Below are 12,373 nucleotides of genomic sequence, written 5' to 3'. Positions count from 1 at the left end.
CTACACAATACTATTAGATCGGTAAGGAGAGTCTGTTGAAGTAGTGTTTTTTTCTTTGTCATTAACAAGGGGACTGCCCGGTGGATAGTGTGTATAGAAAAGTGTTTGTCTTACATATGCCAATGTAGTTTTTCTTCTTTATGATGCATTAAAAGTTGATTGATGGAAGTTGGTAAATGGTTAAGAGTAGTCTCACTTTTTTGTACCAAGTTCTTATGAAAAGTTTAATCATTAATAAACAAAATTCCAGAACAAATCTTTGGTGAAACTGTCAATGTTTTTCCATGCGTGTGTACTCAGTCATGTCAATGTTTGTGGCGGGTTAAATCATTGGTACTACTGTATTCTATGCACATAAATGTGGTCAAATTAGACAATAGGAATGTAGTTACAACAACAATAAGTCAGTAGTCAAAATAAACCTATCTACAGTTCAATAAATATGTTTGCATAATCACCTGAAGCCTAAACCCTTAACCATATTGCCAACAAACACAGACCAAAAGAACAGACGATGCAGAGTGCTGAGAGTGGAACACAGACAGTATATCATACAAGATGCATAAGGCATTGGTTACAGTAGCTTGCATATATCAGTAACATACATATTTCAAAGCAGCAAGGTGGATCTGAAGGTCAAATCGACCAATCATCTTCTTTGACGTCAGTGGAACTCTAAAACTTACAAAAAAATTGAAAAAAAAAGCCTCTGCTTCCCAATGGCACAGCGATATTGAACCGAGAAGCGAGTATACAATTACAAATTGGGGTGGAAAAATACTACAGACGTGAAAGCTTTTGCTTGTACCCTCTAGCGCTAGCAAACAAGGTTCAGTTGAGTGTTGCAGTCTGTGTTTAAACCAGGGGGCCATAAAGAGAGAGAAAGCTAATGAAATAATAACCACCTTGTTCTGAAGGTCTGCTGTCAGCTCTCTTGACATCCTGGACACGCAGCCGAAATCAACTCCGAGATCAGAGCCGTCATGGTTAGCGCAGGACCCGCTCCGTCCTCCCCTCCCCCCTTGCACGTCACGTTGCCACGGAAACGCCAGCTCTGGTATTTCCAGGGTGAAAGTGGTTTGGCTTGAAGTCTTCAAAAAAAAAAAAAAAAAAAAGGCACAGGTGGTCCGGCACTGTTAAAAATCGCTCTTCGGGTCAGCGCGATGCACGTTTTAGGCGGCAAAAAAGTCAATCCGGCGTGCGATCTTTGAGAGAGCCGTTTGACTCGAGGGCACAGGGGCCGACGGACCATCCGTGGAGAGGCTCACGGAGCGGGGAACATGTCGTTGCGCGAGGCGCCCGCATCTCACAGCTGGGTAATGGGGGCGCTGTGTCAAGGAGCAGCCGGGCCAGACCTGGGGGACAGGGGGCCAGGGCTGGAGCAAAGCCAGGGGCTATCCTGGCTCTCAGGGCTGGGTTGACCCTCCAGCCGGGGCCGTCCCGGGGCTGGGCTTAGGGCGTGACCTGTCCAGGGGGGCAGCGGGAGCCAAACACGGTGGGGTAGTGCTCGACGAGGAGCTCGGTGAAGATGTTGAGGGGCGTGAGGGCGGTCAGGGACACAGAGCCCTGGGGGGGACGGGCCAGGTTCACCCCAAACACACAGGCAAGGTTGGAGGGGCTCATCTTGTTGTGGATGCTCTCCTGGGACACCTGCCGTCACAAGGGGGGAAACAGTATCACCCCATTGGCCTCCAGTCACAAGTCACTGTCGCATGCAGTCAGGACAGGTTTGTATTGGTTAGCTATTATACCGTTGACTCCTTCCGCAGCGCAAAGGATTGTGGGACATAATAACTAGAAAAGCATGGTCACATTGCAAAATGCTACCAGATATAAGTAAGTCCTGGTATTTGTGGCATAATGTAAAACACATTTTTTTTTTTTATGGAAAACTAAGTAGTATGGGTAATGGAGTAAATCAGGAGTTTTCCAAACCGTTGCTGTCAACCTCCCAATGATGTGTTTTACTGGAGAAACTGAAAGGGGCATGGTTCCAGTAAATGCAGGACCACAAAGCACTCCAGCAAAGCTAATAAGAGCCCCTTGTTTTAGTCCCACACAGCATCTGGTAAATCCTCTCTAATTGGATCAATTCCAATCAAGACTTTTGTGTGTAAAACGAACGTGTATCTGGGGTAGTGAGGAAAGAAAAAAAAAAGTGATGCAAAATGGAATGGATGTTGGTGAATGAAAATGTACCAGCCAGCTGGTTGGGTTTGGCGGAGAAACATTGTGCCCTGGAAGGTGTCTCCGTTTCCCCCTGATTAAATGGTTGTCGTGCGGACTAATGGCGCCCGGGGGATGTCAGCACCAGATTATACAGTGGCTCTGTATTGATCATCCACAGAGAGTTGGAACAGCAGTGCATTACTGTAGCACGGAGGCGGCATGTGGAATGAGGGGGAGACCACAGTGTTACTCTGGAGGAGCAGCTGGTGCCATGGGGGGGGGGGGGGGGGGGGGAGGGCTAGCTTGATGGAAAGTGATGACATAAAAACGATAATGAAACTGATCTATTTTTAGGGTTTCTCAAAATCACAGGTTGTGCGACATATGCTCGTCTCTGCATGAGGAATGTTTTTTTGGGGGGGAATCTGGACAACAGAGTGAGTTTAACTTAAGGTGTTGCAGTGGCAGCATTGGCGTGACAAATACTTTATGTTCAGACGGTGCGTGCGTGTGCGCCTGCGGCTTTACCATGTGAAGGAAGCATGCCAGGTACTTTAGGACGATGTAGTTATGTTCTGGAAGGTTCCCCACGATCTGCATGCATGTGGTCACTCTCAGACTGGTCTCCACTCCTGAAACAGAATACAGAAGATCATAGCTCTCATCCCGTATTTGTGCGTGGATAATATGGGTGTGTTCATTCGGCAGACGCTTTTATCCAACGCCGCGTACAGGGGCAAATTCGCACCTCGGCCCTACCCGAAAGGTGAACACACAAAACTGGATCTGAAAATGATGGAGGAGGGCCGTAATTGGTTCCCTTTGAAAGCCTTCACACGCAGGGCCAGGTCTTGTTGTCGAGTATCGGGATTGACAACCATCCCCCCCCTTCTGTCTTCGCCTCCGCCTCCCTCTCCTCCATCAAAGGCCCCCACGTGTCACTCTGCTCCAACAACCCCACCTCCCCTCCCCTCCACTCTCGTCTGGGAGAGAGAGAGAGACAGAGAGACAGAGAGAGAGAGAGACACACTCACGGATGATGTCCTGCAGTGAGCCATACAGCGGGAAGGTGAGCAGGGGCTCGGGCAGCTCCCTGAGGAAGGTCTTGAGGATGACGGCCGCCACGTGGACGTCCCCGTACTCCTCGAAGCTCACCGGCTTCCCTGGGGGGGGGGGGGGGGGGGAGGGGAGATGGAACGTTCCGGAACATTCATGAGCTGCTCTGGCAATAGCAGTAGAGTGGAAGTCTGAAAGTATTGTATTTATGGTTGGGCAGTGATACAGTCAACCGCACAGTGTGCATACATATTGCATGTCGAGTCATACAATGATAATATGATCATCCGATAATGGCTAATAATGGACTGATACCATCTCCAAGATGTGTGTGTGCGTGTGGAGGGGGCGGATTCATTAAGTGGAAACTTCACTGGATACTACTGCCATCTGAGGACTCTCTAGGTAACAAGGCGGGCGTGTGCACATCTGTACTCTGAGCCGGTAGAGATTGAGCTCTATTGATCCCTCTTCCTGGTAGAGGGAGATAAAGAGCTGCCACTGGCATTAGCGGACCCCGGCGGCGCTCACCTAGGTTGTAGAGCTTCTGGATGTCCTTGATGAGCTGCACACGCGCCGACCTCCTGAAGATGCCCTCTGTCTGGAGCCCTGGGGAGGGGATGGAGGGAGATTAGAAATACAATGCAAGGGAGTTTCGTACTGCCATATAAGGAGTTAGCGTCTTGCTAACATGGCCCCATTCCCTCCGACGCAAGCAGAACAATCCGAGGCGTCAGGCCACCTTTCCGTTTCAGGTAGGTGACGGTCTGGGACATCACAGGAGGGATCACGACATCGCGGTTCTTCTCCCTAATGCTGTGGACGGAAACATTTCCAAAAGGTCAAGGTCGGGCATTCAGGCGACAAGGTCGGCATGTGGGCGCGCGGGGTCTCCGTCGACCAGACACTCACTACTGCAGGCTGACGCCAAACTGCTGGGTGGGCAGGGGGGGCCGCGGCGGGGGGGACCTCACCGAGGGCGGGGGGCCTCCTTTCTGAGCGGCCCGCAGCTTCTCGTCGTGTCTGCGGGGGGAGGGGGACACGGCCGGGGTGAACGCATGGACGGGTCCCTGTGGGGCGCAGGGGGGCCCGGCCGTGAGAGGGACCCAGGGAGGGGGGGACCCGGGGAAGGGTGGGTGGGTCTACGTGTACCTGAGGACGTCTGGGGGGACGACAAGCTGATCGCAGTCGAGGTGGTCCCGGAGCTCCGCCAAGTAGTTGACGTACGTCAGCTTCTTCCCGAATTTGTGGCTGGGAGAGGGAGGGACAGACGCGGGGGGAGGTGAGGCCCTGGGTGGGTCGGAGACTGACGTTGTGTTGACCGTGGGCCAAACGGGGGGGGGGGGGGGGATACCTTATGAGTGGTTTGAATATGTTCCAGATGATACGGATGAAGTTTGTCGGGTGGACGACATACAGCGCTTTCAGGTTCTTCTTGTACCTTGAGGATTATCAAGAAGAAAAAAATATTTAGTCACACCGATGATGAATGGATATACTTGACCGACGTCGAAAATGGAATCTTCCACTCATATTACAAGCTCTGGCTTTTCTTAACGTTAACCAATTCCCCTCAACCTAAAAAAATTAATAATAAAAACCCTCCACACCTCCTAAATTATTGAGCAGAGTCTTTAGTAGACACACTCTCTGGGGAAGGACTAAACGATCAGCCTGGAAGCCTCATGTAAATACACTTCCTACGAGGAAACCTCCCCTCCTTGGGGGCCGGTGCACAGAGAGGGGGGAGTTGAGGAGAGCCGGGCTGAGATGAGGGAGGTCTACGGAGGGGACATACTTCCTGTCAAACTCCCTGTAGGCGTCCCGGAGCCAGCGCAGCGAGGGCTTGTTGCTGCTGCGCAGGCCGTAGTGGAAGTACACCACGGTGTAGTCGCTCTCCACGTACTGGTCCAGGGTGTACTTCAGGTACCTGCAGACAGGGGGCAGAGCAGGGGGCTTTCAGCAGCACAGCGCGGCACAGCACTTGCAGGCCTAACTGTGGCTACAAAGCTGCTATTGATCTGTGGGGTTTGGGGCAGGGAGTTTGATCACACATGGCAAGACCGGAAAACATCCAAACATGCGCGCACACACACAGACACCCCCCCCGTGACTCACTCCAGCAGGCGATGGTGGTTAAGCTGGTGGGATGGAGGCATGCAGCAGCTACTGAAGATTACCAGCTTCCTGCCATAATTGTCATCCCCTGGAGAGAGAGAGAGAGAGAGAGAGATGGGGAGGGTGAGAAAGCACAGGGGAGTGAGGGGCATCAGAGAGCTGGTAATCCTCGCTCACCCCTGGCCCTGTTCCTCAGCCCCACATCTGATCTCAGAGGAGATCACTGTGGACCGGGGTCATGTTTCGTTTTCCGGGGTTATCAGGGAACAGGTTGAATACACCTGCTGGGGGTGGGGGCAAGGCTTTCATCATCAACTGCATTCTTAACACCCTCCTGTAGAATAGAAGGTTTTATCTCGCTTTAGAAAAGCAATTTCACACACACACACGCACGCACGCACGCGAAAATGATTCTAGGACTCCTTTGTGATGTCGTTTGAATACTGCATGGATGACGGAAGCACCGCAAACACACTGCTGGTGTTGCTCGACCCGAAATACTTTTGCGCGATGAAGACGAACGCCATCAGTCTCGGGGGTGTGCCCCATGGCGCTGGTCTCACAGCCTCCTCCAGCCGTGGAGATGACGGTGGCTGGGGGGAGTGAGCGGAGCGGGCGGCGGCGGCAGTCCGGCGCTCACCTGTGACCTGGAGGATGCCGTGGCGAGCCACGTCGTAGTACGGATGAGTGGCGTCCTGGCTGAAGCTGCCTCGGGGTGGAAAACTGGGAGGCGGCCCGGCGTCACTCTGCTCCTCCTCCTCCTCCTCCTCCTCGTCCCTCAGGAGTTCTGACAGGAGGAAGGTGGCACGCGTTACTCGGATCAAATCCCTGGGTCATCATGGATGCTGCAGTATGCAAGGTGACAGTGACCGCTGGTTCCGCCTTTGTCCGAATTCAATAGGTGGAGAAACGTCCACGACCCAGTATGGTCGTTTAAGAAAAAGCTATTATCTCTGATATGACACATTTACCACCTGCGGGAAAGTTGATATGATATAGATATACATTTATTTGTTATGATGCATCGACAACACACTGTAGGCAGTTCTTGTCCCTGCATCCATTCTGGACGCCTCGTTTCCTGTGTTGATATATCCGCTCGTGTTTTGGCCCCACCAAAAATGACAATACAGAAGAAAATAAAAAGATCAAAACGGCCGGTGTAGCGAGGTTCGGGTGGAAACTCACAGTGCAATCTGTGGCAGCTATCTGTTGTTGTTCTGCTCGCTGGGCCGGGAAGCACACTATAAATACAGCGTCTGATAGCAGAGAGGAAAGGGCCCCGGGGGGCAGGAGGGGTACCAGCTGTTGATTTTGGGTGGACAATGGTCATATTTACCAGAGTTTCTTTGCCAAGAGCAGCAGTCATGTCTCTGTGGACTGAGCGGTCAGCAGGGGGAAATCCTATCGTAGAACTCGGCCTGACCACTGTCGTGTTCTCTCGTCTCTCAGGAATATTGACGGGCTTCATTTAGGATGAAGTCGAGATATCGTATCACCTAGTGTTGGGTGGAAGGAAACCGATTTTTGAACAATTGGCTAAAAAAACAAACAAAAAAAGAGCCATTTGCCGACAATGACGTCACGTAAAATGGTTTCTGGTAATTGTGGGGTCTTTCCAGGTTGACTTCCTTGAAGTCTATTGAGAGTGGACACACAGTATGGCCGAGTGACATTAGACTCCCTCAGAGAGAGAGGAGAGAGTGGAAAGAGAGAGAGAGAGAGAGTCAGAGAGAGTAGAGAAAAAGAGGAGAAAGAGAGAGGGGGGGGCGGTGACTCAGAGCTGAGGGAATGTTGGTCCAGTCAGCCCTGCCCAGGCTGTTTAATTAAGAGCGCACAGCTACCAGCTCCAGCCCCTCCAGATGTAATTATGAGCTTGGCCAGTCTTATCTGGAGAATGACCCATCCTCCATCTTGCAGGCGACATCTTCCGAGCATGCCCAGCTATAAATAGCTTGGGTGTGTAGGATGGTGCAGCATGTTTTATAGAAACAAAAAGTGGTTTAAAAGAAACAGAACCTGTTGGTGATTGTCTGTCTTCACCTTGGTACAGTCGGGACTGGATGTTTTGGTTAGAGAGACAAGGTGATTGAGCTCACTTATTACCCCTTTGAACATTTCCACTTATCTACTCATCAGGGTTATAAGGGATTTTTTAAATTACTGCATGGTTTCCCCTTTGTTTCATAAGTACAGTATGTCACCCAACCCAACTAATGGCTTTGAAAGATTCCAAGTATGATTTGTCACTGAATAAAACATAAACAGAAAGGTTTTCTCTTTCTCTCACCTATTTCAGCAAGCTGCTCAAGGTCAGTGGTTGAGATCATTGTAGAGGTCTGTATTGACTTCAGCATTTGCACTAAAACAAACAAATAACATCAGGCATAAGCGGAAAAAAAAGAGTAAACATCTCAACAACATCAAGTTGACACAAACAGAGGTGCTGCAGGAAAAACAACAAGGTGTCAACAATCAACAATCGATTCGTGTTGTGGGCATTGAAAAGAAACCTGCAAGTCAATGCTCAAGTCACAAAGAACACGTCAGTCATCTTTATTAAAAATTGGTAAGAAAAGGCCAACCTTCAGCCGCTCTGGCCAGTCTGAGACAACATACAGCAGTAGTGAAAAGAAGCAATTGCCTCTCAGCACCACATCCTCTGTGACGGCAAGATAACACGCTCTCCTGACAGCTGAGGCTTCCAGTACAAAGACGGGCTCAGCTGTGTGCGATATAGCAAACCGCACCAGGGAGGCAAATTACTGTAGACCCGAGTCACGACCAGTTTTTTATTTACATGACAAAACATGCTGCTGGTGTGAAGCGCAGCAGCCCATCAAAACCTGGGACTTAACTAACAATTAGTGAATCATCAACACTTGATATGTAGCCCATCAATGATACATAGCCACCAGTAAGGTGTATTCAAAATATGGTCACACAGAAAGCAAGACATTAGAAAAGAGCACTAAAGACAGACCTTTGTCTTCCAGTGTGAAACATTTGCAAACGGCAGAGCTACTCTTTTTAATGTGCACATTTAAATACATCACTAACTCAAATGGAGGTTACTTGAGGTCCACAGAGATCGAGGTCCACAAAGATCGTGTCCCATTCGATTCATTCAACATTAAGGCCCTGTCTAGTTGGTTTACACCTGGAGAGTATGCAGCTCACTTTGCAAATACAAACAAGATCATAAAGTGAATTTACTTAACAGTGTTGCTCTTATGATTGCCCCACATGAAACATTTATACTCTAAACTTGCTGTTTTCTCAACACCTGTAGCGACAGAATTACCTTGATGACCACCAGCGGAGTAGGAAGTAGCATTATTTAAGCTACCATATCTTGGCCTACGCTTGAAAGTCGAAATGAATCTAGAAACATTAAACATTAAATGTTATCAAAAAACGTAAATAGGATGGGATGCTTACCTTATTAATTCCAGCACTGAACGCATGCTACGCGTACGTGGTTCCTGGAGTTCCTGAACTCAACTCCATATTTACTGTCGGGTACCGACTGCGCATGCTCATCCCTTGAACTTCACAAGGTAATTTGAGAACTTGAGATTCCTCGTTTGAGTTAAATTTATTGGAATGCTGTCAGTACGGATGCCGGTAGTGTAGACAAAATACAAATGATGACATATAGGCCCACAGAAGGAAATTACTCACTACAAGTAGTTAGGGCAGGCATGCAGGCTCACCCACACCAACACCAGATGGAAAAATAAAAAAAAGCAATTTGTGTGTGATCTGATGAGTAATGGTACATAGAGGCTGAATGAAATATATTAGGAAATTGACTTATCCTAGCATTTCTGCTTTGCACATCCTTTTCAACAAGCAATACTTCAGTGAAACTCCAAGTAATCCTTTCCTCTTACCTTGCTTTACACTTGTATAGACATTCGATGAGGATGTGTTGGCACATATATTTCATAATCCAACTCAGAGTTGACATATTTCAGATCATTTGGTGGACAGTTTTGCCGGGTCTCTCCAGTGTCTTTTCAAAGGTCTTGTTAATTGGACAGAAGTGTCAGTCAAGTGTGTCTGCACCTTTGCTTTACTGCTGTGTGCCAATTTTCAGACACTTTAAATGCCAATTCCTGATGGATGCTTCACGAGAGAGTGATTGGCAGATTGGCTACTGGTTTTCTGAGGCGTGTTGGATTATACGGAGCCCCCTCTAGAGCAATTGAAGATGAGGCAGTCACAACTGACAGCCCTGTGACATCACTGAGACAAAGGTTAAATGTCAGGTGAGGATGGAATAGTTTCCAGGACACAATATAGCCTATCCATAGGCTACAGCCAGTAACTCTGATGATGTCACATTTATAGTTATTCATTCACATAGAACAAATATTCAGTGAAATGAGTCTATAAGATGCACAGCTTATGAAAGGACTGTCACACTCTGACCTTGCTGAGAACAGGAAGCTATTGTTACTGTGTAAACCGTCACAATGTATCATGTCTAGTTTTACCTTGAGAGGCATACAAGACTATATGAATGGTACCATTCTTCCTTTGACCTTTTATGTCCTTCCTACAAATACAGCTCTATAACATCCTAGGGCATGCTTTGTTGTCTGGTAAAACTGGTATTCCATGTACTCATTAGGAATCCAGAATTCGTGACATGAATACAATGCAGATGCACATCTGACTTTGACCTGGCAAAATCTAGAGAAAGCCTGACATCTACTGGAGAAAGGCGGAACGCCACGTTAAACAGAAAACAATGTTTTGATCTGGCTTTGACAAGCGGTCGCCCCGTCCATGTAGTCAGCGGACAATTCCAGAAACATTGTAACAGTTGCCCTCGTAAGGTGATTTTGAAATGTTCTGTGATAGGATCCAACTTGGTGGTGCTTACGGTACTATTGCTTTGCAACAGCAGCTTGAAGAACACACACCCCTACACACACATGCACATACACGTTATAGCCATAGCTCTCTAGCACAGAGACGTGTCAAAGGAATGATACCTCATACCAACTGTGCAATTCAAACCTCTACCCATGGACTCCCTGGAGCTCTGATTGGTGGGCTTTGAGCTCCAGAGAACACAACACGATAAAAGAGCCGGTCCACATGACTGCCAGCTTACTCTCCCTGTTGTCATATGCCAAGCTATGTGCCCATCACCTGCACAGCCAGCGGAGTTGGCCAGCGTGTTCCTGTTAATCCTCACTTTCACTGCTCTAATAACTAGGAACAGTAAGCTAAACTAGGACTGGGTGTATGGGTGGGGGGCAGCGAGGAGCAGGGAGGGGAAGGTCTTGGGAGGGCGATGGGTGTCTTTGTCCTCGGTCTGAGCTCTGTCCAAATGAAATAAGCCAGAAATGAATAACTGCGAGCGCTATCAGGTTTAGAGTCCAACAGCTGCTCCTCTAATGGCTCTCACGGTGACAGCGGAGTGAAGGAGAACCCCGGAGGGCATGATTCTCTCACAAACAAATTCTGATAGAAGCATACAGGGCTGCCATATTCTACATCACCAGGGAAGCATTTCAGATACAGAGAATCTTTGTGTTTGGCATGCCCTAGTTACCCAGTAACAGCAAAGCATGGAAAGAAAGGAATTGGGTTGTATTATTCCTATTCAATGGAGAGAGGGAGTTATTTCAAGACATCAGTAGCACCAGAGACCGGTAGAAACGATTTCAAAATATTTTGTTTATGCCCAAATGAACGTGAATGCACTCAAACTTTTCAAAAATGGTTTCTTGTGAGACCCGGCAAACTTGTGGAATTAAGGACACCTAGTGTATCTATATAGAGCGGAGCGGGATGACATACATCTTCATCTGAAAAGATTATTTCTGGTCAAGGGTGAGGTTTTCCTCAAATCTGCTTAATGTACTTCAAGAGAAAGAAAAGAGGGAACTGACTACCTTCCCTTGACGTTTGTACACTGAGCAAGTGCCCACTGTGCAGAAACATGTTGCCGCCAGGAACCTCAACCAAGTGTGAAAAAGTCACTGGTGTGCCTCAGGGTACTGTACTAGGGTCAATGCTATTTCTCATTGACAGCAGAAACGTTTGTCAAATGTACTTGATTTATGTGAGTCAAAGACAAGGAACGCACTTTGGTGGTTACATTGCTGGTAGACACCTAAAATAGCATTTGTTTGGAAAACTTGTGTTTTTGTACTGTTGAAGGCTTAGGTCGAGCAAGCATTAATCTTGACCTGTTCTGTCGGACATGGAAAATGGTTAAGGAATATGCCTCAAGCGACATCTGGGAGCAAATGAAAACACTGCCAAAGAAGCACTGTGAGAAAGTAGATAGCCCTTCACTTTTGAATACTCCAGTTTGAGGCACAAACACAAATGATTCCATTCTTTATCTTTCGTTCACACAAATACACATGCCATGTCTGCCTGCCATGCTTTCGAATCCCGGGTATTTTTCGGAGCTCATAAATCTCGACTAATAAACACATTCCTTGTTCATAAACAATGATCCGATGGCGACCGCCAGTGTTTATTCACCGGGCGCTCAAACCCTCCTGGCTCTCTCTCTCTCTCAGTGTTAATGCGATCGCAAATACAATCAACAGAACCCATGCATAACAAAACACATGCCCACTGCCTGCATAATGAATAGGACCAAAGAACCAGCCTCACTGATGTGAATGAGCACAACACCGCCAATCCCCCCCCCCCCCATCATTCCACTCCAGCGTCATGGAGTCTCACACCTCGTGAGGACTGTCAAGAGAGATGAAACCCAGTTTTGATACTGTATAGTGTGATTATGCAAATGAGACCAGTGCAGGTCATGTGACTGGGTAGCGAACCGAATGATGAGGAGGACGCGGAGCACAGTTGGCGTCGTTCCGGGGCTGGTGGAGACTGGGACTTGATGTGGAACGTCATTACTGGGAGCTCTGGCTTCGCCATTCAGTGTACTGATCCTGTTAAAATCGCAACACTATAAATACCCACACACATATTTCCATGGCGCCAGAGCCAAGAGATGAAAAGGAAAGTTCCCCAGCACAAA

The 12,373-nt window shown here is 48.2% G+C and overlaps 1 protein-coding gene across 1 annotated transcript; it reads right to left on the bottom strand.

Moving 5' to 3' along the window:
- Window positions 1-196: 196 nt before the first annotated feature.
- Window positions 197-8,866, bottom strand: LOC146276709 (rho GTPase-activating protein 8-like). Its single transcript, XM_084701893.1, has 13 exons — window positions 8,785-8,866; window positions 7,634-7,705; window positions 5,984-6,130; window positions 5,344-5,431; window positions 5,024-5,155; window positions 4,580-4,666; window positions 4,378-4,476; window positions 4,138-4,248; window positions 3,968-4,041; window positions 3,757-3,834; window positions 3,204-3,332; window positions 2,698-2,801; window positions 197-1,650 (listed from the first exon to the last, which is right to left on the bottom strand). Exons 2-13 carry the CDS (start codon window positions 7,698-7,700, stop codon window positions 1,453-1,455), a joined length of 1,314 nt encoding a protein of 437 aa, XP_084558019.1. The 5' UTR covers window positions 7,701-7,705; window positions 8,785-8,866; the 3' UTR covers window positions 197-1,452.
- Window positions 8,867-12,373: the final 3,507 nt, after the last annotated feature.

The sequence above is a fragment of the Hypomesus nipponensis genome, chromosome 7 (assembly GCF_054491055.1).
Source record: "Hypomesus nipponensis isolate SF chromosome 7, ASM5449105v1, whole genome shotgun sequence".
Taxonomy (NCBI): Eukaryota; Metazoa; Chordata; class Actinopteri; order Osmeriformes; family Osmeridae; genus Hypomesus; species Hypomesus nipponensis.
Note: the sequence above shows the minus strand (reverse complement) of the source record. Positions and strands in the feature narration are given on the sequence as shown.